Raw genomic sequence first — 23,827 nt, forward strand, 5'->3', positions numbered from 1 at the left:
GGGCTTCTCATTATTACCTCATTTAATCCCCACAACACTGTTAAGTAGGTAAGATCTTCCTTTCAGTCTAGACATTGCATGTCAAAACTCAAAAAGGCGAAGTGACTTGAAAAGGAGTTTGAATTCAGGCTAACTCCAGGGCTGGGGTCCTTAACCTTGACCCTGGTGCCCAGCTGTCACTTAAATGGAGCTTGAACTTAGCCTGTCTACCTCCAGGGCTGGAGTCCGTAACCCTGATCCTGGTGCCCAGTTGTGACTTAATTGGAGTTTGAACCCCAGCTGTCTACCTCCAGGGCTAGAGCCCTTAACCCTGACCTTGGTCTCCAGCTGGCATGAAGGGCTCTCTGAGCTATGACCCAGCCAGCCTCTTCACCTTCAGGATGGTAAAGATATCTTCACACACCTGTTCCTATCACCATGCTGTGGCCACCTGAACTAAGAAGGAGTCTGAAGTCAAGAGCAGGAAGAAATGCGATGGTGTAAGAGCAGCTTTTCTGTCAGGAGCACACACATTGTCCATTAGCTATCTCTGCCCTTCCCATGGCCTATGTCTCCTTCTTCCCTTCTGATGCTATTCCCACTTGGAACGTGTGCCTCACCTTCAGGGATCACCTTTAAAACCAAATATAGCATGAAGATGCCTCTTCTTAACCCATTCCTGCCTTCCCGATCCTCCAGTTCTCCTACCCCTCAGAGTCCAGTTTGCCCCTCATCTTGTGCGGCTTCAACCCCCAATCTCCTCTAGAGCTCCACTGCTGCCCTCTTTGTAAGCTCCTATCTTCTGACAAAAGTAGCAAAATAACTGGAGTTTAACAGATGTTCACTAAATACGTGATGAGTTAAATAGAATCACATAACACAGGCTCTGAAGATATTATGTCAACACTACAGACTTTTTATATTACAAATCCATTCCAAAGATGTTCATTTTAATCAAAACTCGAGTTCTCATTAAGAAAAAAAAAAATTACACAGGGGCACCTGGGTGGCTCAGTGGTGGAGCATCTGACGCTCGGTTTCAGCTCAGGTCATGATCTCAGGGTCCTGGGATCAAGCCCTGCAGGGAGTCTGCTTGGATTCTCCCCCTCCCCCTGCTTGCACGCTCACACTCTCTAAAATAAAATAAATGAAACCTTAAAAAAAATAAAATAAAAAGCAATGAAATACACCACACAGAAGAACGCTAAGCACTAGTTAGCCACGTTCATTTCAAGGGCTTTATGGCCGCGTCTCTCGCAGTAAACTTGGAAAGCCATACTCGCTTTCATCAGTCTCCCCTGCGCACAGCTTCGCTCCTCCCACACCTGCGGAGACACACCCGCTCCATTACTGAAAGCAACCCTTTGAGAAGGACTCTTACCGTGGTCGACGTGAGCTAACACGCAGATGTTCCTGATGTTAGCAGTGTTTTTCTGCAGGTGAATCATCTTCTCCAAACTACTGAGCACCATGATCCCTGATTTCCTGTGTATCACAAGAGCACACGCGCTAAAGATCGGGCCTAAACTGTTAATTTTCCCCCGTGAACCTATTACTTTTCCCCTATAACGTGGGGGCCCGACAGGGCTCGCCGGGAAGGAACCCGGGGCCTGTCTGCTCAAGCGCACGCCGCCCGGGTCGCGCCCAGGTCCGGGCCCAGGTGAGCACCCGAGCGGAGGTCACAGCACGCCTGTCCCCCGGGACCCGCCGCACAGCGAGGACCCAGCCAGGACCCCCGGCCGCTCCCTCCCGCCCGCACTCCAGCCCACGCGCGCCCTCACCGAGCAGGTGCACTGCAGGGCTCCCGGAGCGCAGCCCCCCCGCCCCGGGCGCCTTCCCTTCACCTCCCGGGGGCCCCGCGCTCGCCGTCTCCACGATCGCGGCCCACAGCCCACGGAGGCGGCGGCCCCGCGTGGACCCGAGGGCTCCGGGCGGCGGCCGCTCCCAGCCGGGGCTCCTCGCGGCCCCCGGCCACGCCCCCGCGCTGCCGCCCGCAGCCTGCGGAGGACGCCGCACTCACCGGCCCGCACTCACCGGCCGCCGCCGCCCCGCCGCCCCGCCGCCCCGCTCAGCCCGCAGCCCGACACACCGCGCGGACGGAACGCGCCGACTGCCCTGCGGACCCGGACGCGCGCGCCGGGGGCGGGGCTGGCGGGCGCACGACCTCTGACCCGCGCGCGTCTGGACGCGCCGGAAGCCGGAAGCGGGCGCCGCGTCGGTCTCCCCGGCGTCCGCGGTTGCCCTGACGACCGTGGGCGCCGCCGAAGCTGCAGGTGCTGAGAGCCCGCGGGGGCCGCCGCAGCGGGCGGAGAGCATGAGGAGCCGGTGTCTGTGTCAGATCTGCACCTGCGGGTAAGGGCGGGCCGGCGGGGCGGCGGCCGGGCTGGCGGGCGGGCGGGCGGGGTGGCCGGACCCCGGAGCGGGCGCCCCCCGGAGCCCAGGGAGGTGGACGCTCGCCCCGGACCCGCCAGCTACCGGACTAAATGTGTCGGCTGCCGACCCGGCGGCCCGGTGCGCCCTGAGCGCGGGCCCGCTGGCGGAAGTAGGGGCGCAGGGGCACCGGTCCTCTAGGGCCTGGGGCGTGGCGGGGGAGGGGGGAGGGTCGGACCCCCTGGGACTCCATAGGAGTAGGGCGATGTGCAGGTCCCTGAGCGCTCAACCCTGCCTTGCTTCCTTCCACCTGCAGCTCTGTCCATCCCTGACCCCGTCCCGTCCCTCCAGGCAGTGCCCCCGCCCAGCTCTCCGTCCATCCCTGACCCCGTCCCATCCCTCCAGGCAGTGCCCCCGCCCCCTCTCCGTCCATCCCTGACCCTGTCCCGTCCCCTCCAGGCAGTGCCCCCGCCCCCTCTCCGTCCATCCCTGACCCCGTCCCATCCCTCCAGGCAGTGCCCCCGCCCCCTCTCCGTCCATCCCTGACCCCGTCCCGTCCCCTCCAGGCAGTGCCCCCGCCCCCTCTCCGTCCATCCCTGACCCCGTCCCGTCCCTCCAGGCAGTGCCCCCCACCTCCGTCCATCCCTGACCCCGTCCCGTCCCTCCAGGCAGTGCCCCCGCCCCCTCTCCGTCCATCCCTGACCCCGTCCCATCCCTCCAGGCAGTGCCCCCGCCCCCTCTCCGTCCATCCCTGACCCCGTCCCGTCCCTCCAGGCAGTGCCCCCCCCTCTCCGTCCATCCCTGACCCCGTCCCGTCCCTCCAGGCAGTGCCCCCGCCCGCTCTCCGTCCATCCCTGACCCCGTCCTGTCCCCTCCAGGCAGTGAGCCCTAGGGATCTGCCTGAGAAGGGAGTAGCCTTCACCTAGAAACCAAGGATTGGTCTGGGAGTCCTGCCTAACAACTTCCCAGCTCCTATAAACACAGTCTTCTCCTTTAGCTTCACTGTTGGCCTAGGAATTAAGTAAGTATTTGCTAAATAAATATTAGAAGCATGTAGATTCCCCACAATGAAAGAATGATCATGTAGCAGTGGGAAGTGAATATTGGAATGGTATCAATAAAATCTGTCACATTTATGTTAGGATTTGAACTTTTGTAAAATTTAAGTGGATAAATCAAGATGTTAAAAGCTTACTAAAAAGAAAAAATTAAAAAGCAGATGTAGCCTCCAAAAAAAACTAAAAAGAGATTGTCAGAAAGTTGTTTCTAGAGATTGGAAACATTGGGACAGGAGACTTTTGCTTTCCTTTATAAGCTTTTCAGTATTTCTTAATTGTTTTGTTATAGTATGAATGAATGTTTTTGATGGAAAATAAAACTAAGAACAATGAGAAATTCCAAAGCTTTGACTTGATTCTTGTAACTCCATGCACCCAAATCAGAAGCTGCATGTATGACCTATGTACCCTGTCCCTGATTTTTCCAAAAGACCAGATGTGATACTAAATCACTTCAGTACTTTCCCAAAGCCTCTATTGTCAGCTGATAATCCTGAATTTCTTGACTCCTCTCACTTTGAATTTTCCTGAACAGCCTATGACACCACCTCTTCACTCTTCCCTGCACGGCAATTCTTGCTGTCCAGCAGCCTCTAAGCAAAGCTGCTTATCACTCCTATGTTCTTCCTGGGGGTTATGATTTCATCTACAGACCATATGCATTTTCTTCAAATCCAACCTTCCTTCCATGGGCTTGGATTATTAGCACTTAGTCCCCAAATGACATAGGACTGAGAAATTGACCTCATATTTCAGCATTGTGGGATTTTACTGTTTTTGTGTTTTGCTTGGGTTTTTCTCTTTAAGAGCTTTTATTTTTTTTCTGATTATGAAATGAATAAATAGGCATAGTATGCAAATTCAAGGCAAAAAACCTAGAATATAGTGAAAATCCCTCAGAATCCAGGTCGCCACAAATACTAAATGTTCTTTAAGACTTTTTGTATATTCTTTAAAAGGAAAGAGAGAGAAACCATACCATACATTCTATTCTACCACAACTTTTTCTCTGCATCTTGCAATGGCTGCACCTCAAGAACAAACCCCTTCTCTTTAACCACTGCATGCATGATATTAGCTTATATGATATATTGGCCAGGGTTCTTCATTACAGACAGAATCTATCGTGTTCTAGTCTAGAAATCTATCGTGTTCTAGTCTAAAAATAGAAGAATTTACTAAGGAGTATATATAGCTCACAGAACTGTTGGAAGAACCGAAGAAACAGTTCTCAAAATAAGATTTTTAGGAAAGATTCCCAGAAATGTCATCTCAGAACTGGGCTGCCAAGGGAGCTGCTGCCTCTACTAACCGAGAACCTACAGCAGCCAAGGTATAGGCCTCAGAAGCACTCCTTACTGCCAACATCAGGGAGCTGCTGGTCAGGAAGCCCCCTTACAAGGCTGAATGCTGCCGGATAGCTGCTGGCTCCAACCTTCCTGTCCCTCCCACAATCCTGCAGCAATGGGCTGTGTCCTGCCTCTCTCCCCAGGTAGCATTCTGAGTCAGAGTCTCATGTGAACATACAACAGGTTGAAAGCTCAATTGTGTGGAACCTGCCTGCAAGGGACCTGGGAAATGTGCTTGTGGGCTTTTCAGCTTCTCAGTATAAGGAGACCTACTATATCTTTGTCAGAGAAAAACCAGAGTTTCCACCTGAAAGGACATACCATAATTAATTCTTGTTTTGGCAAACACCACTACAGAATAAACAGAAGGGTTTTGTGTGTGTGTGTGTGTGTGTGTGTGTGTGTGTTTTAGTAAAGCTGCTTTTAAATTTAGAGATCCTATGCTTATTGGAGGACTGATTAAGATGCAATTATTATAAAATATTTTGGGAAGTCAAAATAATCTTGCAGTGTATTTATGTTTGCACAGGCGACATCACTGTCCACATGGAACCACGAGAATTTATGAAAATTCTGGCCATTCTTGCCCTACAACTGAATATTTGGAAAAATATCCTACATATGGCAATGTGCTTCCACCTCAGAGTCTTAAACCCAAGCAAGAATTTCGAGCATGCCGTGGCAAAATGGAAGGAATAACAACATTTAAGTAAATATTAAGAAACTATTTGCTTGACTTATTTTTTCCCCAACTCTTCCAGTCTTTTTTTTTTAATTTTTAATTTTTTATTTATTTATGATACTCACAGAGAGAGAGAGAGAGAGAGAGAGAGAGAGGCAGAGACATAGGCAGAGGGAGAAGCAGGCTCCATGCACCGGGAGCCCAATGTGGGATTCGATCCCGGGTCTCCAGGATCGCGCCCTGGGCCAAAGGCAGGCGCCAAACCGCTGCGCCACCCAGGGATCCCACAACTCTTCTAGTCTTAATAAAGTTTTTTTAACTCTTTAAATTGAACTATTAAGTTTATCAAAGTTGAACCAAGAAACAAGGAACTAGTTGAGTTGCAACTTGAGAAAATCAGAAAGATGAGAAGTAACTTAGAATGACAAAGTAAGGAAAAGAGGAAATACAAAGTTTTCTTGATTTTTTTTTTTTAACCACCTAAAATCTCTCATGTCTGTCTGCTTTCCACTGTCACCTCCAACTGGAGGAATACAAGAGCTTCCCGTTTTTTCTGTATCTACTCTAGGTCTGACATTTCTGATCTGTTTCCTATACTTCAGCCCGCAGAGATGATGTTTTCAAAGTGCAGTTCTAATCCTATCACCTCCTTGCTTAAAATACTTAAACTTTCCCATAATAGGGCAGCCCGGGTGACTCAATGGTTTAGCGCCGCCTTTGGCCCAGAACGTAGTCCTGGAGACCTGGGATCAAGTCCCGGGTTGGCTCCCTGCATGGAGTCTGTTTCTCCCTCTGCCTGTATTTTTGTCTCTCTCTCTGTCTCTGTGTCTCTCATTAATAAATAAATAAAATCTTTAAAAAAAAACTTTCCCATAATATTTAATATATATAAAAATCCCTACCAAAATCCCTTCATGGTTTGGTCCCTAATTGCTTCTCGATTTTATTGTCACTGTGCTCTTTAATGCTCACATCCCATAGGACATTTTTCATTTCTTGAAAATATCAGGATTCCCTTGCCATAGAGCCTTCCAATATACTATTTTACTTACCTGGAATTTTCCCTCACCATGACCCCAGTTAGTGCCTGTGTAACCTATAGATCTCAAAGTACTCTGACGGCCGCTGGCACTGTACCTGGTTCTCAGGCTGGGTAAAATCCCCTATGTAAGCCCCTAAAACATCTTCCTATTATTTATCATTTCAGAGGGCCATGCAAAGAGGGGCTCTGTCCCTTCTCATCTTAGCATTTTATTTCCAGAAACCTAGCACAATGTCTGCTAGCATAATAGGCACTCAGTGTTTATTCAGTGGATGATAGATGACAAAAAAGAAAGAAAAAGAAAAAAAAAGAAATCCTAATCCTAAACTCATTTGGACTTAGCTTCTTTTTTATTTTTTTAAACATTTTATTTATTCATGAGAGACACAGGAATGCAGAGACATAGGCATAGGGAGAAGCAGGCTCCCCAAGGGGAGCACGATATGAGACTTGATCCTGGGACTCCAAGATCACACCCTGAGCCAAAGGCAGATGCTCAACCACGGAGCCACCCAGGCATCCCGCTGCTACTTTTAAGAAAAAATATTTTTTATCTTTGTAAATGCATTATTTTCCTTATTAATGTGCATACCATATTTAAGGCACAATCTTAGGTGTTAAGTATAAGACCAATAAATAGAGGTTCTTGCTTTCAAGGAATACATACATCAGATTTCTGGAATTTGGGGTTTTAAAAATGCTCTGTAACAACTTCAATTTGCAATGTTACCATTTTCATATCATTTTAGATAGAGCTCATTTTACTTGCATGAGCAAAGGTTGAAACTTCCAAACTTTTAGTCCAGTACTTCTACCTTTAACATTTTAGGCAACTCTTGTAGTCACAGTGCTTTGGTGACTCTCTTTGACTTCTGTAGGTGTGCAGCTCTTCCACAGATATGAAAATCTTCCATAGCCCTCAGATTGCTTTAGAATCATCCAGAAGGGTTAAAATTGCAGATTCCAGAATTCCACCTAAAACAGTCAACAGGTGACAGAGTGGATCCCAGGAATCTGCATTTTTAACCAGCATTGCTGGTCGTTCTGTTGCCACAGATTCAGTGAAGTGGGCTGAGTACTGCGCTGTTCCCTGTGTCTGACGTGGGATGTGAAGGACTGTGCCTTCCTGTTGCTTACAGCTTTGTGGAAGTGCAATTGAGAACCAAAAACTCAGATGAATAAACAAAATATAGATTATAGCAAATAGGATGAAGAAATTGAACAATCGATTGGGACAGAGCAAATGGGAGTGGTTGCTCTTTTTTTCTTGCTTTAACATTCTTCTTCAATGCCTTAATGATCCATAATGGAGATTTGAAATAAATTCTACAATAAGCATATTTGTTGAATAAAGATTCTGCGTTTAACTAGTTCTAAGTGTTAAAATAATTAAAAAGTGTAACCTGCCATATCTTTCTTTAAAAAAGCAATTTCTTTTCAATTCTGGGTTTGTCAGGTAACTTGTTCAATTATCCCTTGATAGTAAAACAAAAAAACAAAGCAAAACCCAAAAAACAAACAAGAAAAAGATGTCCCAACTCCCAAAAGGTCCAATATGCCAATAAAACTAAAATATCCATTTCTTAAATCATCATCTCTATACTTAGTAAAACATTGCATCTTTTCTTTACATTTTGACCAGGAAACTAGCAGTGTTTCCAAGAGCCCTATGCTAGAGGTTTGGAACCTTTCCTTAACTCCCTCTTGTTGACTGTGTTGACTAAGCAGCAGAAAGCTGATGTATCTGTACCAAGGGAGAACAAAGTATCATTCTATACTTTTCTATAGTAAAGGATGAGACTGGGTAAAGAGCAGAGGTCTAGACAAGATTTTTGATCCTTCACAGCATTACAGTTGCAGTAGTTAAGTGAGTGCCAGAGTTGGCAGGAAGTCTGCCCTGGAATTATGATTATGGACATGTTCTATGTTTGGGGACATATCTGATGTCTAAGAGTGTATTCAGTCATTACTGCTCATAGAAAGTTGCTTTGGGTGAGGAGGTATACTTTTTTTTTAATTTATTTATTTATGATAGTCACAGAGAGAGAGAGAGAGGCAGAGACATAGGCAGAGGGAGAAGCAGGCTCCATGCACCGGGAACCCAATATGGGACTCGATCCCGGGTCTCCAGGATCGCGCCCTGAGCCAAAGGCAGGCGCCAAACCGCTGCGCCACCCAGGGATCCACTTTCTAACACTTAACTAATCTACCTAGAAAAACTAAGACATCTAAGCCTTCTCTCTGTCCTCTCCCTGATTCTTCCACTCCCTGATTGCATTTTAGCCTATTCCCCTCTAGCTGGCATTTGGGAAGAGCAAAGAACAACTTAGATGTATTGAGAATGAGAGGTATGTGACTTCTATTTATCTATTCAATAATACTTAGTAAGCATCTATTTAGTGTCAGGTACCACACTAAGCACCTGGGATACAGCAGTTAGCAGCAACAGTCATGATCTCTGTGCTCACAGGTGCTGCGGTCTAAGGAAGGTAGCAACATATCACTCAGAATAAGTACAAAATCGCACCAGGGAAAAAATCCATGAATAGGCATGAGGTGCTTTGAGAGCCAGAATAAAAGTTTTGACTTTATCAGGAAATTGAGAGGAATGAGTGAAATCCTGAAGGATGAAGCAATTAACTGGATGAAGTGGGTAAGGAAATGCATGGCAGACAATGAGCAGCATGCAGGAGGCAGGAGCAGAGAGAGGAGGAAATTCTCAGAAAAAGTCAGCTGGGGCACAGAGGAGGCAGCTAGTGAAGGAGGCCACATGCATTTTTTTCTGTGTCATTGGAGAAGTAAGAGATCATGGGACATCTCTTTTCTTTCTCATTTGTCTGTCTGCTTGTGTGCTTGCTTGTTCTTTGAGGGGGTGTGGAATGGGGTAAGAGTCTAGGCAGATGAGGACCTGCATGACCTGATCAAATTTCCAAGTGAAAGGATCAGTTTGGGTGCAAGGTGAGGAAAGACTTGAGAGAAACCAGAGTGGATGCATATAAATGAGTTTAGGAATTGTTGAATTGACTTGAATGAGCTATTATGAGAGCTTGGAGTGTTGTAGTAATGACCTGGAGAAAAGGGTGAGATTGGAGAGGGAAAGGAGGCCAAGGTGGCGGGAGCTGGTGATGAAGCAGCCCCAGGAGAGAGCTAGGGGTGAAGGGTGAGTGCTTGTTGGTCACTGCACAGCTGAAGAGATGGTGATGCCCTTCCCTATGATGGGCCACCAGCCAGCAGACCACATCTGTCAGGGGCAAATAGTGCATTGGACTGGGGGCATGTTAAGTTTGGAGATGCCACTGCAAATGCAGGTAGGGAGCTCAGAAGTCTGAGCTGATTTACAGGTTGGTGGGTCATTATTGGTAGTAACTGACGTTAGTGAGAGTAGAGCTGTCTTCAGGGGTGAGCACTGGGGGAGAACAGTACCATGTGTAGCCAAAGTGTTCAGTGGCTGAGGAGCAGGGGTCACAGCCACATCAGAGACTGAGGAGAAACCAGCATGAAGGCAAGAGGAAAGAGGCTCCCAGAGATGGAGGGAGTGGGGAAGAATGACCCGCAGGACAGATGAGAAATGGACTCAGTCACAAAGAAGCCACCATGGCCTTTCAGCCATGCTCAGGAAGCCGCTGTGCTGGACAGTGGCCCGGAGCATGTGGACCCAGTTGAACAAGAGCCACCAAGTCTAAGAAGGGACATTGTGAATGGGAGGAGGGACTCAATGAGGCTTCTGCTTTAGGGGGCTTATGGACGTAAATAGGAAATAGTAATATAAGATGGTTCAAACCAACAAAATGAGGGACACAGTAGAGTTCAGAAGGAAAAAAGCAGTTTTGAAGACTTGTGGTCATAATAGGAGCTAACATCTTGCTGCTGCCATGTACCAGGCTCTCGTATGCGTGTGTGTGTGCATGTGCGTGTTCCAGTCCTTAAAATAACCCTATGAGGTAGATGACATGCTTGTCCTAGTTTATATATAAGAAAACTGGGGCCTCAACAGGTTAACTAAGTTGTCCAAGGTCACGCATCTAGTGAATTTGGACCCAGGCTGTCGGGTCACTCTGGGCCAGTCATCTTCGCCCCACCAGTCAGCCCCAGTGTCTGAAGCACCACTTCTGCAAAATGCCTGGGGTGGCTGGACTACACTATGGCTCTCATTCATGGCCAGGGCTTCTCAAGGATCCAGAGATGAGTGAGAATCACATCTATACTATGAATGTGACTTATGACTGAAGGCCAGAGTTTAGACATTGATTATTCATTTAATTGATTATTTAATAATAAGTGGGAAGACAGCATGATTTCAGTAAGAACCATGTCCAAATTTAGCTTAGTCTTCAAGTAGGATAAATAAGGATTTTGACAAGTAGACTCAGGATACATTTAAAATTTTTTCTTAGAGTCATTAAATCTTTCACCTAAGATTTCCTTCTAGTTAGAAAAAAATGCAGTTACTAAAAGATTTTATTTACCTAAGATCCAATCAACTAAAGATCACATAATAATGATGTTTGAAAACTAGGATTTTTGACACACTTATTTCTTAAGCTATTTAGTCAGTGGATAGGACATGAAGGAATTAAAGTATTTCAAGTAGTTTATCAGCTATCACCACTTTAATATCTTTTTAGACTTTCTAAGTGAAAGAAACTTCGAAAACGTCAATACTGCATTGAAATATTTAGAAATAAAGGAACCTGTGAGGCTATGTTTCAAATTTATATGTTTCAGATCGGATTACCGTCCTTATGAGATAGTCAAACAGCCTCGCCCTGTACCAGAAGAATACAAACCAAAACAGGGGGCGATTGATCTTGGTACTACCTACAAACGGGATTTTAATTCTTACAAAGTACAGCCTGTGGCCATAGTCCGGCCTTTGGAAAGAAAACAAGTGAAACGAGGGAAGGTGGACACTGTCCCAACCTATAAAGGTAACTTGCCATTTCAAAGGTGAAGGAGCCAAAAAGACTAAAGCCCACTTCCACCCAACATCACAGCATAATTTGGTGTGTTGCCAAAATTAGTTCCCACCACTTAGGAAACTTTTTTTTGCTTTGGTCAAAGTAGTATTATATAGTGAAAAAAAAAAAGACCATTTGCCTGAATGAAAGTTAAAAGACCTTAATTTCTGTCTAAATTTAGCCACTTAATTCATTTTTTTCTATCTAAAAGCATATACAGTTGACCCACTAGCAATGTGGTTCAAACTGTGTGGATCCAAGTAAATGTAGATTCTTTTTTTGTAAATACAGTCCAGTCCTATAAATGTATTTTTTCTTATGGTTTCCTTAACACTTTCTTTTCTCTAGCTTACTTGATTGTAAAGAATAGAGCATGTAATACATATAACATACACAATATATGTTGACTGTTTATGCTATTGTTAAAGTTTCTGATCAACAGTATGCCATTGGTAGTTTGAGGAGTCAAAATTATGTGCAGATTTTTAATTGTGCAGGGGCTCAGTGCCCCTAATTCCTGTGTTGTTCAAGGGTCAACCATAAAAACAAAGAATGTCCTTGAAAAAGCATTATGTCACACTTACCACATTATGCCACATTTAGTTGGCACTGTTCCTTTCTTTCCATTCCAGAATGAGCTGAAACTCTACTGAGTTTACTTGAGTCTTTCAGAAGGTCAAATAAATAGCATTCCCTTCACGATTTAGGTTCTGAACCAACTGATAAAGCAGAAGAGTTAGCAGATGGAGAACTATATATTCCCTTTATAGTGATAAAGACCAGCATGAAGGATGAAACAGATGCTTCCCGATACTTAATAAAATAGGCTTATCCACCCAGTGACAATGTTGGACCACCACTTAGGAGACCAGCTCCTCCAAGACTTCCAGCATGGAAGAAGTGTGAAAATACCTTCTCTCTATTGGCAACTGACTTAGAAGAGTAAGGGGCTGGTTTCTCCCCAAAAATCAACCTGATTTTAAAATATTCTATTGCTTTTAGAGAATGGGGTCTTTTTTTTAGTAAAGTCTATCTTGTTAGTACATATTATTTCTATATTTTTAATAATGTGATTTCATATTTAAGTTTATATCCTTTTCATTCATTATGTGATACAGCTGAATCATATACCTTTATATGAGGTATATCCTCATATGAAACCCATTTATAAAAGTGATGTCACCCACAATAAAAGCAATGCTGTACGGTTTAAATAGGCAATAGCTGAATGCATATGTTTTCTTTAAATATCACCCTTACCAGTTCAATGTGTAAGTGATTACATGTTATCAGTATGCTATGATCTATAGGGAGGGAGGTCAGGAGCATTGTGCTTTCATCTTTTAGGCTGTGAGCACATAAGATGCTACACAAGGAACAAAGTTTTAAGACAATGCACGTGGTGAACAAGTATATTGTTATAATGCAATACAGCATATAGTAATTGCAGTTCTGTATTTACTGGTATGCAGAGGAGGTCATGTATTGCCATAACAATTGGACATAAAATAAAATTAGTGAAAACAACTGTGTCTTTTAACAACCATCATAATTTCTTTTCTTTTTTGTCCCATAAGATTTTTAAAAAATATCAGTAATATTGATATTCCCTGTGACTATTACACACACACACACACACACACACACACACACACATTCTCTAAGCTCATTACCTGGGTTTCCTGTAGATTTCTATACTTCTCCCCCTATAATCCAATGTTGAGGATTCCTGGGCCTCCTCTGATTTTCTCACTTCTGACCTTTCATCGTGAGGAAAGGTTATTGTATTTCCAGATGTGGGAACATGAGACAATAAATACTAAGGGCTAATGCAGTACTCATTCTGTGTGATGATTATACTGCAGGTTTTGTAGGTATTTATGTAAGGATAGGTCTGTAGCTGGCAATAAGTCACAATGAGAACAGACTCACTATCCACTGAGAATCAGGAAACAGAGGAAAGACAGAGAGGGAATATGATAATGAGAAAGAAAGAAAAAACCCTGTAGGGCTATGGTGAGAAGGGTAAATCTAGATTCTGGAGATTCAGTTCTATGAGAGAAATGTATCTGCCCCCAGCAGGCTCAGTTTAGAAAGTCATTTATATTGAAACGTGAATGATGAAAATAGGCCAGTATTTGGTTTGATAAATGTTTAAGGATTACTCTGCTCTGTAGTAGGCCCTATAGAGATCTGAATGCAGAGATTTGAATTGAGCATGTTTGTTGACATTTAGATACTTTGATTGAGGGGAAAAAGCAATAATAGCATAAAAACTAAATAGACATACTAGAAATAAATAATATGTGTTATCATTTAGGGAGGAGGAGAATTCACTAGAAAATTAATGGAACAAGTCATGTTTCAAAAATTGAGACTGAGCAAGATAACACTTCAGTCCAGCCTGAGAATGTATCAGAGACCAGGAAGTATTTTTTTAAATTTTTTTTAATATTTATTTATGATAGTCATACACACACACACAGAGAGAGAGAGAGAGAGGCAGAGACACAGGCAGAGGGAGAAGCAGGCTCCATGCACCGGGAACCCGATGTGGGACTCGTTCCCGGGTCTCCAGGATTGCGCCCTGGGCCAAAGGCAGGCGCCAAACCGCTGTGCCACCCAGGGATCCCCAGGAAGTATTGATCTATAGGAAAGGGAGGGAAATCACAAAAATTAAGATGAAATGAGCAAAAACACATAGAGCCAGAAAAATAAAGGGGTTGTTCAGTAAACATGAGGATTTCAGGAACTGAAGAGATTGGGGTGTACCTCTATAAATGTAGATAGAGATAAGATTGTGAAGTCTTGATTACTAGGCTGGGGAGCTTAGTATTTTTCTTGTAGCTGCTAAAAATGTTTGAATTCTGCTCCCAGATAGGATACAGTAAATGACAGAAAGCCATTATTTCCACTGCAACAGCTAAAAATATGTACAAATTTTTAAAGTATAAAAAATCTATTTCATGGCATTAGACAGCTGTGGAAACAAAGAACTAAAATTGCAGAGATGGAGGAGGCCTTCTTAGGTGACCTAAAATAGCCAACTGTTTACTTCCCTGGGAGCATTTGTCACACCTAAGCCTAGGCTGAAGACTGCGGTGGCATAACAGACTCTACTGGGTGAAAGCAAACCAGTGGAGCACCTGATATGTGGACTGGTATGACAAACTGGAATCTATCAGTCCTCCAGATGTATGGCTGATTTTCCTTGTGGGATGTTTGCTGAGTGTTTAGAGGGTATGATGGGCTAGGAGACTGGGCCAGAAAGATCCCACAGAAATATCCCATAGCTGTACTTGGGAGTAAGTGCTTAGGACATAATGTACCACAGAATAAGGACACTACCACAAACACACCACAGTTCCTGTCCTTGTAACTAGAGAAAGATTTTAAAGATTATGTCTAACTAAAAGTGCCTCTGAGCACCAACCTAGCTCAATTCCTAGCTCAAGGTGATCTGCCTAACATTGGAAACACTAAGCTTTCTCCTTTTGAAAATAACATTGATTTTAATGTCTGTGGTTTACATATACATGCCATCTAGCATTTGGTAAAATATGAGACCTATGTAAAGTCAAGAAATATCTGGAGAGATGATGGTCAAGAAATTTCCAAAATTGATGCACAAATCAGGTCACAGATTCAAGAAGCTCAATAAATCCCCCAAATAGATAAATACAAAGAATACCACACTTAGGCAACTGTCATCAAACTTCTAAAAGCCAAGTGAAGGTTAATCTTCAAAAGTAGTAAGAAAAACTACACATTATTTGTGAAAAGAAAAACTAGACATATGCCTAACTTTTCATCTGAAGTCATGGAAGCCAGAAGATAATGCAATGACATCTTTAAAGTGTTGAAAAACAAAACAAAGACCCTAGAACTTTAAACCCAATGAATCCCAGAATTTTATATCTAGTGAAAATATCCTTCAAAAATAAGGCAAAATAAAAATGTTTTCAGAAACAAACAAAACCCCCAGAGAATTTGTTAGTAACCAACCCATACTACGAAAAGTAGTAAAGGAGGTTCTTCAGGTTCAAAGGAAATGATTCCGAGAGCAGCATGAAATGCAGAAAGGAATGTAACACACAGAAAGGGTAACTTTGTGGATAAATATAAAAGAATATTGACTTCTTAAAGTCACAGTTATATTATGTATTTTTATATTAATATAAAAGTAAAATGTAATAGCACAAAAGACAGCAGCGTGTAAATGGAATTACACTGTTGAAAGTTTCTTCCACTTCTCCAGAAGTGGTAAAAATATCAATTTAAGTTCAAGTAGGCCAAGAAGATCCCCTAATACATAAAAATGCTTTTTTATTCTAATAGTAGGGCAAATTCTAGTTAAAATGCTAATGGAGAAAACAGAATAATAAAAATACCCTTTATCCAAAGGAAGGCAGAAAATAAGGGGTAAGAGTAAGGAAACAAAGAGCATGTGAGAAGAGTCCAAAGCAAATAGCAATATAGTCAACTTAAATTCAACTACAGCATTCACTATTACATTAAATGTAAATGAAATTAAAATTTCAATTAAAACTTCAAGATTGATTATTCAGTTGGAGCATACAGAATTTCCATTTACCTCTCAAAATAGAGATATCTAGTAGGAAGGTAAATATGTTGGTTTGATGTTCGAAAGAAAGTCTGGAATGGAGATTCAGCCTGTAGAAGTCATCAGCTTACAGGCAGTATTAAAAGTATGGGAGTTGTTTGATGACATGTAGATTGAGAAAGAAATGCCCATGATGGAGCTCCTTGGTTTTATAAAGGTTATTTCCAAGTCTATGGTGCCATAAGATGCCACAGGGAACAGGTTCCAAAGTACCAAGGAAGAGAACTAGCATAGGCAACTTAGGACTTATGTCCTCAAAGAGGAACATAGAACAGGTCACTAATAAGGATGAGGTTGGAGCTCTGCATACAGACATTCATGGTGAGCAAAAACATGCAGGCACCTCATGGACTTCAAGTGGTTCAGAAGCAAGCAAACTTGCTAAGTAGATTTTAGTGGCCAGGAATCAAAAGAATGAGCAGAGGAAACTGAATTGCCCTTATCTAATCAGGACAATACCGCAGTTGCCAGATGACCAGACTGTATTGTTAGATGTGCATGGCATTATGCTTGCCTTTCTAGAAGTGTCCATAAGATACTAAAATCAGATGATATTAATAAAGACTATGATGTTTTAAAGGTATCATTAGAATGTTATTAATAAATATTCCAGAGTAAACAAATAATCAGTATTCCAGGCATATGAGCATAGGCATATGTATAAAAGGAAAATCAATTTTCTGCAGTTATCTGGAACTGATATTCATGGTAACATGTGCTGTCAAACCTTGTGTCTCAGTTTCCAAATTCTTACTTCCTTTTTGAAAATTGAAGCTAATGGTTGGTAAGGGAGAAATACTCATTTCTATTTATTTTCTCTCATAAAATTAACATTTTCCTCAGTTGTTTTGGCAGTAAGGTAGAAAGCACCCTGTTACTTCCTTTTAGTTCCTGAAAAAATTGTGTTATGATTTTATACATAAAAGGGGAGGGAATATATGCAATCTTTGTAAAAATTCCAAAGATTAATTTATAAAAGACAGAAGTTATGCAAGATAACGTATTAGAGTCTAGACTAAAGTCCATGTAATGTCTATTGGAAAGGCCAAAACTCAAATGCATTTTACATGGATACCTACTTTGGAGAGAAAAATTCTTCATTCACAGACATTTCTCCCACAATGGCCAAGTTGTGGACTGAATGATTACTTCTACCCCATCAAGCTACTGATATTTGGATGAGAGTAGATGCTTGGCCCAAGAGACAAGACAAAATAGTCTGGCAAGAAGAGATGAGCTGGGTAAGCCATTCTTCTTCTTGTGAACCCAAATTTGAAAAAATGGAGCTAGATAAAAGTGAGAGATGAATCTAAAAGGATACCATGAAGTAGAAGCTGTGGTAAGGTGAAGACTTCACAATCCACCTGTAAAAAAAATCCACCTGTAGGGTAACAGAACTGATAAACAGGCAGAAGAGCCCAGGTAGTAGAGTAGCAATCAGACCAGATGCGTGCAGAGAAGTGAACATGCTGTAATAGAAACCATGGGCTCTTGCAGAGAGGAAGGGAGGGAGTAGCTCTTTCCTCAAGCTTCCTCTGACCCTGACAGCTTTCCAGTACCAGTTTCCTGGAAGCCTTTACTGTGAACTCTCTTTTTCTTGAGGCATCATGAAGGAACCTCTGTTGTTTGTAACCTGAAGTATAAAATAGGTTAGTTGCTGTTTGAAAGCACTCAGCTCAGGCCTCTGGCCTCTAGATGGCCCTCTGTCTTTTGGTGACACCCTGAAGTCCATTTTCTGAGAAGGTAAAGTTGAAGGCAATGATCTTTCTTGGATAGTTCAGGTGATTCTGTATGTTTGCTCAGAGCATCTGGTAGACTTTCCTATAGTATAATGGAACTGAAATTCTCTCTCCTTTGAGGAGTCCATCCAAGGCAAAGAATAATGCTCAAATCACTTTTGCCCACGTATCTGGGCCTTTGATTTTATGTTAATCTCTAGATTTTATGGTTTACTTTAGCATTTCATGAGTTATGGTGAAAATCCCAACCAGTTCCTGAAAAACACAGCCATAATCTCCTAAACTCTGTCTTTACTCAAAACACAGGCTTTCAAAAACTATCAACAATCCAAGCTCAGATGTTCCATTCCCTTGTGTATTCAGGTAAATCTAGAAGTAGAAAGTTATACGTACTAAAGTGGGGAGATAGGAAGAGAAAAGTGGATATGAAAAAACATAAATCAGAGGAATCTAATCAACTTCATACTTGATTAGTGTTTTCTGAAGGAAATGGAATGATGTTTGACAATGAGAGAAGTAAGTCATGATTTTTAGAAGATGGTTGTTTTCTTCAGTATTTTAAAATGCTCTCTTTTTTATTTTCAAGATAATTATAGAGCTTGGGACATTCAGAAAATTGACCTTTATAAACCAGAACAAACTTATCATCCCCCAACTGTGAAATTTGGAAATTCAACTACATTTCAGGATGATTATGTTCCTCAGGAGATAAAGCCTAGGCAAAACTTTAAACCCAGCCCTGTGGCCAAATGCTCTACAGTTCCTTTTAATGGTGATACAAGTCATCGCCTTGATTATGTACCTTATCAGCTAGAATTCAAGTGTGCAAGGCCAAAAGAAGTGTACAAGCCAACCAGCCAACCCTTTGAGGATCTCACAACTCACCGATATGACTTTCAGGGTCTTGTAGGTGAAACTGCAAAAATCTGCAGACCTCCATATACCAGAGTGACCCAAAATGCTCATTTTGAAGGAAGTACTGAATTCCGTGAAAGCTTTCAACCATGGGAAATTCCACCACCTGAAGTCAAGAAACTACAAGAGTATGTCCCACCTACAGGTACCATGCAGTTAAACAGCACAAGCCATCTTGACTATATTCCCTATCAGATCAAACGTGTTGTTCCCATCAGACCAGTTTCTCAGAGAAGAATTAACAATTTTCCTTTTCAAGGAAAAAGCACCACAAAGGAAGATTTTCCAGCCTGGGAATGCTGTCGTCAAGGTCTTATTAAGCAGCAACAGCAGATTCCCAACCCATCTGGAAAATTTGATGGTTGGAGCACTTTCAGGTCTCACTATGTGCCACATGAGCTGGTCCCAACAGAGAGCTGCAAACCTGCACATGCTTTGTTTAAGAGTTCTGCTCCATTTGATGACACAACCATGTACTCTATAGAGTACACACCAAAGAAACAGGAAATCTGCCCTGCTAGCTATCCTTCTCCTCCAGGGTATATCTTTGAAAATACAAATTCTCGAGGTCATAAATTCTTCCGCAAGATCACACCCACAGTGGAGGCCTTCTGATCATCAACTCATGTTTGAAAGGAAGCTAACAGATATTGGTTTTCTATGGGCAAAGCCAACTTTTTTAGAGGGGGGGAGCAGAAGAGTGAGAGAGAGAACAGTAAGCAGGCTCCACATCCAGCACACAGAGCCCAATGCAGGGCTCGATTTCACAACCCTGAAATCACGACCTGAGCTGAAATCAAGAGTTGGACACTTAACCGACTGAGCCACCCAGCCACCCCAAAGCCATTTTGTTTTAGTAAAAATTATTTATGGGAGAGCTAAAACAAATCATTTTTAAATTTTGAACAACAAAATTAGAAAATTAATTATAGGAAATAAAGACATTAAAATCCATTTTTTAAGATCAATCCATTGATATTTTTTTACCAAGATTGTTCTTTAATCTGTTATTCTGAAAGTTGAATAATAGACATTCATTCCCATCTGAAGTACTTTAATTCCCAACATACTATTTGGTAGCTCGTCTCCAATTGATTATCATTTATAACTATGTTTTAAAGTATGGCAACTACCTGGTTATTTACGTACCAGTTGCCAAGTATAAAACACGTTAGAACTATATAGGCACACCTCTGAAAATGATGCATGGATTCCCTCATCCAAGACAATGGCCTTCATTTCCTCAGACATCAGAGAGTATCTATGCACTGTACTTTGGTGGTGTTGAGGGTGATTGCACTGTTCTTCACCACGTTCAAGGTCGTAAGAGAAACTGTGCTGTGACAAGCAAAGGCTCTGCGGGCTGGGAATCAAGGCTCTGAGCATGGGTTCCAGTGACATCACCCTAGGCCAATGACTCATGTCTTTGAGCCCCAATGTCTTCATTTGTAAAAGGACACCTGCCCTGCTTAGTTCAGACATTCTGTTTTGAGCATCAGATCATATGACTGACTCATCGTAAGCTGAAAGTAAAAATGCTGAACAAATCTCAGGAATTCTTAATAAGTCCCTTAATCTCTTTTTGAACTTGTTTTCTCCTTTTTCAAATTAGGGTAATTACCTACTCAATACTCACTTTCGGGCCCAAGGCAAAGATTGTAAAATGACCAAATTTGCTTTGAGCTTCTGAGTAGTTTGGTTCCTGGGAAGAGTCTTGTCCTCCATAGTCATGCAAGTGCCTGCAAGCTTCTTACAGAGAACAGAGAGTTTGGATTAGGAGAAGAACATGGTTTGAAAGACCTCATTTACAAGAAGGAAAGAAGTATTTGTGAGAATAGTTTTAGGAATGATGGACAGCTCTGAAGAATCCTCAGGGTGACCTCGGGTAAGGATGCATCTAATTGCCATGCCTAGAGTCATTGTTCCGAAGCAGCACCAGGCTTACAATGGGGCATAATCATGTCCTTCTCCAGTCTGAGCTGAGTGCTAAGGTTGGAGGAAAAGCATGATGCCAGTAAGTGAAGGGGGAAGAACATGTTGCATTTATAAATGCTGAAAATTTCCTAATGAATCAAACTCCTGTTTTGTTTTCTTTGATAAATGATTGCATTATGAGAGAGGATGATTTATTTTTTCACTACGTTTGGTCTTTTATAGCTTTATAGCTGTTTCAAACTATATGCTAAAATGTTTTTAGTTGTTTGAAAGTAGCTTGTTTTTATCTTTGTATTTATTAGTGAAAATTATGATATGTAGAATTTTATATCTATGCAACATTAATAAAGCATCAATAAAATGAATGAATCTTCACGAAATCATTTCTGTACCAAATTTTCTCTGGAAAAGAGAGCTTTTTAATAATGTCTTATCTAATTTAACCTGTACATAACTAGGTATTCCTACCTTTCCAATAGAAAACATTATTATATACTCAAAATGAAACAGTAGGAAATATGATAACACTCTCAACCTAGCCCATTTTCTGATGCTGGATGTTCAAATCCCCCTGCAACCTAATGGGGGTGGTCTCCTCTCGAGACAAAAGTTACTCATAATAAGATGTATCCTGGCAATACATCCCAAGGCAATGTGACTTGAGCTGAGGACACAAAGATGAATAATGGTGTGTCCCCATAATCTAGCACTTACTATAACAGGTGTGACTAAGATTGGAACAGGGTGTACATGGGCCACTTTGCCTGGGGGTTTAGGAAAAACTTCCATAGAGAGAGGACAGCCGAGCTGAATCTTGAACAGTCAGTAGGCACTTGCCAGGTCCAGGAAAGCAGGAAAGGGGGGAAATGAGGTGAACACAGGTACAGAGGGATCTATAGCTGCATGCATCACCTGATTCATGGTGTCTTTAGGTTTCCTTGAAATATGTACTTCACAGGCACACACACACACAGCACTGTAAAAGCACTGGAAACCAGTAATATTTAACAGCCTGCCAGATCCTAGAAGCAATTTTTACTAAGCCAAACCAGGATGAATCCAGTGAAGAAAGCAGGCACTAGGGAATTTCCACCCCCACCCCATCCTGTGTCCACTGTCTCCCCGCATATCCTTATCATGGAAAATGAGCCTCACAGACTCAGAATGGGCTTGTGGTTTATAAAACCTGTGCAGGCAATGCTGAGTGAACCCTGTGGTAAACTAGGGACTTCGGGTGATTTGGATGTGTCGGTGTAGACTCATGGATTGTAACAAACGTACTGCTCTTGTTGGGGCTGTGCATGGCAGGGGAGGGGGTAGGGGTTACAGGGCATCTTGGTACCTGCAACTCCATTTTGCTGTGAACCAAAACTGCCCTAAAAAGACTATTAACAAAAACTGCTGGGCAGGAAGACAGGAGGGAAGTGTTCACCAGTCAGAGGTTGGGAACCCCATACTCCTGCTTAATAAGATTTACAGATTTGAGGGGCACTGGGGGGCTCAGTGGTTGAGCGTCTGCCTCTGGCTCAGGTCGTGATCCCAGGGTCCTGGGATCGAGTTCCGCACTGGGTTCCCTGCAGGGAGCCTGCTTCTCCCTCTAGCTGTGTCTCTTCCTCTCTCTCCTTGTCTCTCATGAATAAATAAAATCTTAAAAAAAAAGATTTACAGATTTGATTTTGTATGAACCTACTGCCTAAGGCCCTAAGAACTGCTGTGTGAAGGGAGGCACCTCCTAATATAAAGGCAAGCAGAGCTCCCTTGAACAGCCCTCAGAGAGGGGGAGGGTGAACTTTGTAATCCTAAATTAGCAAGCTTCAAAAAGGCTGTTTAAAAAGAGGGTTGATAATATGTTTCTGAAAGGGTCACCATGTCCAACAAAACATGAGAAGTCTTATATTCTCTCAAGGCTTCAGCTTTTTTCCCCTCTCCACCCAGTGCTGTTTTATGTGGATGTGCAGGTTTCACCCGGCATCATCCGTCCCCAACCTACCCAGGGACATAGCACGTGGTTTGGTAGCTGCTCTCTAGGGCAGCTGGGCCTGTCAACCATCACTCCAACATGGCCATCAGCACTTCTTTATTTGTAGCCTGTGTGGAACTATCACTGCTCACCAGGACAGGTGGCTGGGAGAGGCTCACCTCCAGCAAGCATTTAAAAATGCTAAGTCTATGATCTGATCAAATCATGATTAGGAAGTGACATCAGCAGGGATCACTGACGATAATTCCTGGCTGATAGCAGAAAAGGAGGAAGGAAGGAAGGAAGGAAGGAAGGAAGGAAGGAAGGAAGGAAGGAAGATGGAGGAGGGGGAGGGAAGGGAGGAAGAAAAGGAAGGAGAGAAGGAGGAAGGATGGAAGGAAGGGAGGCAGGAAGGGAAAGGGAGGCAAGAAAAGATGCTGAGTCTAGAATAGTAATGGGAACTACATCTTTTTATTTATTTTTTTGATAATAATATCAAAAAAATACCTCTCTGAACCCATTTCTTCATCTACAAAATAGACTTCAAAGGACGTTTATCCAGAATATTTAACGAATATTTAAAACTCAAGAACAGGAAAAAATGGGTAAAAGATCTAAACAGATACTTCACCAAAGAATAGATAGAGATGGTGCCTTAGTTTGCTAAGGCTACAGTGTCCCAGACATTTACTGTCTCTCAGTCCTGGAGACTGGAACCCCGAGATCAAGGTGTTGACAGAATTGGCTCCTTCTGAGGGCCAGTAGGAAGAATGTGTTCTGTTCCTCTCTTCCAGCTTCTGGAGTTTTGCTGGCAATCTAACATCGCCCAGCTTGTAAATCTCTGCCTTCATCTTCACATGGCACTCTCCCTGTGTGCAAGCATCTTGTCCCCATCTCCCCTTTTTGTAAGAATGCCAGCCCTACTGGAATTCACAGATATAGAACTCTCCCCAGTGTCACCTACCCCAACGATCTCATCCTAACTTGCTTATCTAAAAATACCCTATTTCCATATAAGGTCATATTCTGGGAGTTAGAAACTATTTGAGGGGGAAGACACAATCCAACCCATGAGAAATGGCAAATAAGCATGTGAAAAGGTACTCAATATCATTAGTCATTAGGAAGATTAAAATTAAAACTACAATGAGCTATCACTACACATCTATCAGAATGGCTACAAAAGGTAATACAGGGGGTCTTTGGACGGCTCAGT

At 42.8% G+C, this 23,827-nt stretch overlaps 2 protein-coding genes and 1 non-coding gene across 4 annotated transcripts in view; 2 read left to right on the plus strand and 1 right to left on the minus strand.

Moving 5' to 3' along the window:
* EFL1 (elongation factor like GTPase 1) overlaps nucleotides 1–2,108 on the minus strand; it is a 118,342-nt gene extending 116,234 nt beyond the window's left edge. The window contains exons 1-2 of one of the 2 annotated variants that reach the window (XM_055326281.1): nucleotides 2,000–2,108; nucleotides 1,361–1,464 (exon numbers count right to left, since the gene is read on the minus strand). In XM_055326281.1, coding sequence (XP_055182256.1) covers nucleotides 1,361–1,451 — 91 coding nt within the window. In that variant the 5' untranslated portion in view covers nucleotides 1,452–1,464; nucleotides 2,000–2,108. The remainder of the gene's footprint in view (nucleotides 1–1,360; nucleotides 1,465–1,999) is intronic. The other variant, XM_055326280.1, reaches the window with a different exon arrangement.
* Nucleotides 1,450–20,837, plus strand: SAXO2 (stabilizer of axonemal microtubules 2). Its single transcript, XM_055326180.1, has 6 exons — nucleotides 1,450–1,468; nucleotides 1,565–2,121; nucleotides 2,177–2,331; nucleotides 5,286–5,465; nucleotides 11,206–11,408; nucleotides 18,388–20,837. Exons 1-6 carry the CDS (start codon nucleotides 1,450–1,452, stop codon nucleotides 19,329–19,331), a joined length of 2,058 nt encoding a protein of 685 aa, XP_055182155.1. The 3' UTR covers nucleotides 19,332–20,837.
* Nucleotides 20,838–22,821: 1,984 nt separating this feature from the next.
* Nucleotides 22,822–22,889, plus strand: LOC129510652 (small nucleolar RNA SNORD49). The gene has a single exon (XR_008664630.1). It is a non-coding gene; the product is annotated as a small nucleolar RNA SNORD49 (small nucleolar RNA).
* The last annotated feature ends 938 nt before the right edge of the window (nucleotides 22,890–23,827 follow it).

Source organism: Nyctereutes procyonoides, unplaced genomic scaffold (assembly GCF_905146905.1).
Source record: "Nyctereutes procyonoides isolate TBG_1078 unplaced genomic scaffold, NYPRO_anot_genome, whole genome shotgun sequence".
Classification (NCBI taxonomy): Eukaryota; Metazoa; Chordata; class Mammalia; order Carnivora; family Canidae; genus Nyctereutes; species Nyctereutes procyonoides.

Excerpts from the sequence above, each read along its gene's own strand:
- SAXO2 (XM_055326180.1), top strand. Across the intron at positions 2,122-2,176 it reads CCCGGACGCGCGCGCCGGGG|CCGGAAGCGGGCGCCGCGTC; the intron begins GCGGGGCTGGCG and ends ACGCGCCGGAAG. Across the intron at positions 2,332-5,285 it reads TGTCAGATCTGCACCTGCGG|GCGACATCACTGTCCACATG; the intron begins GTAAGGGCGGGC and ends ATGTTTGCACAG.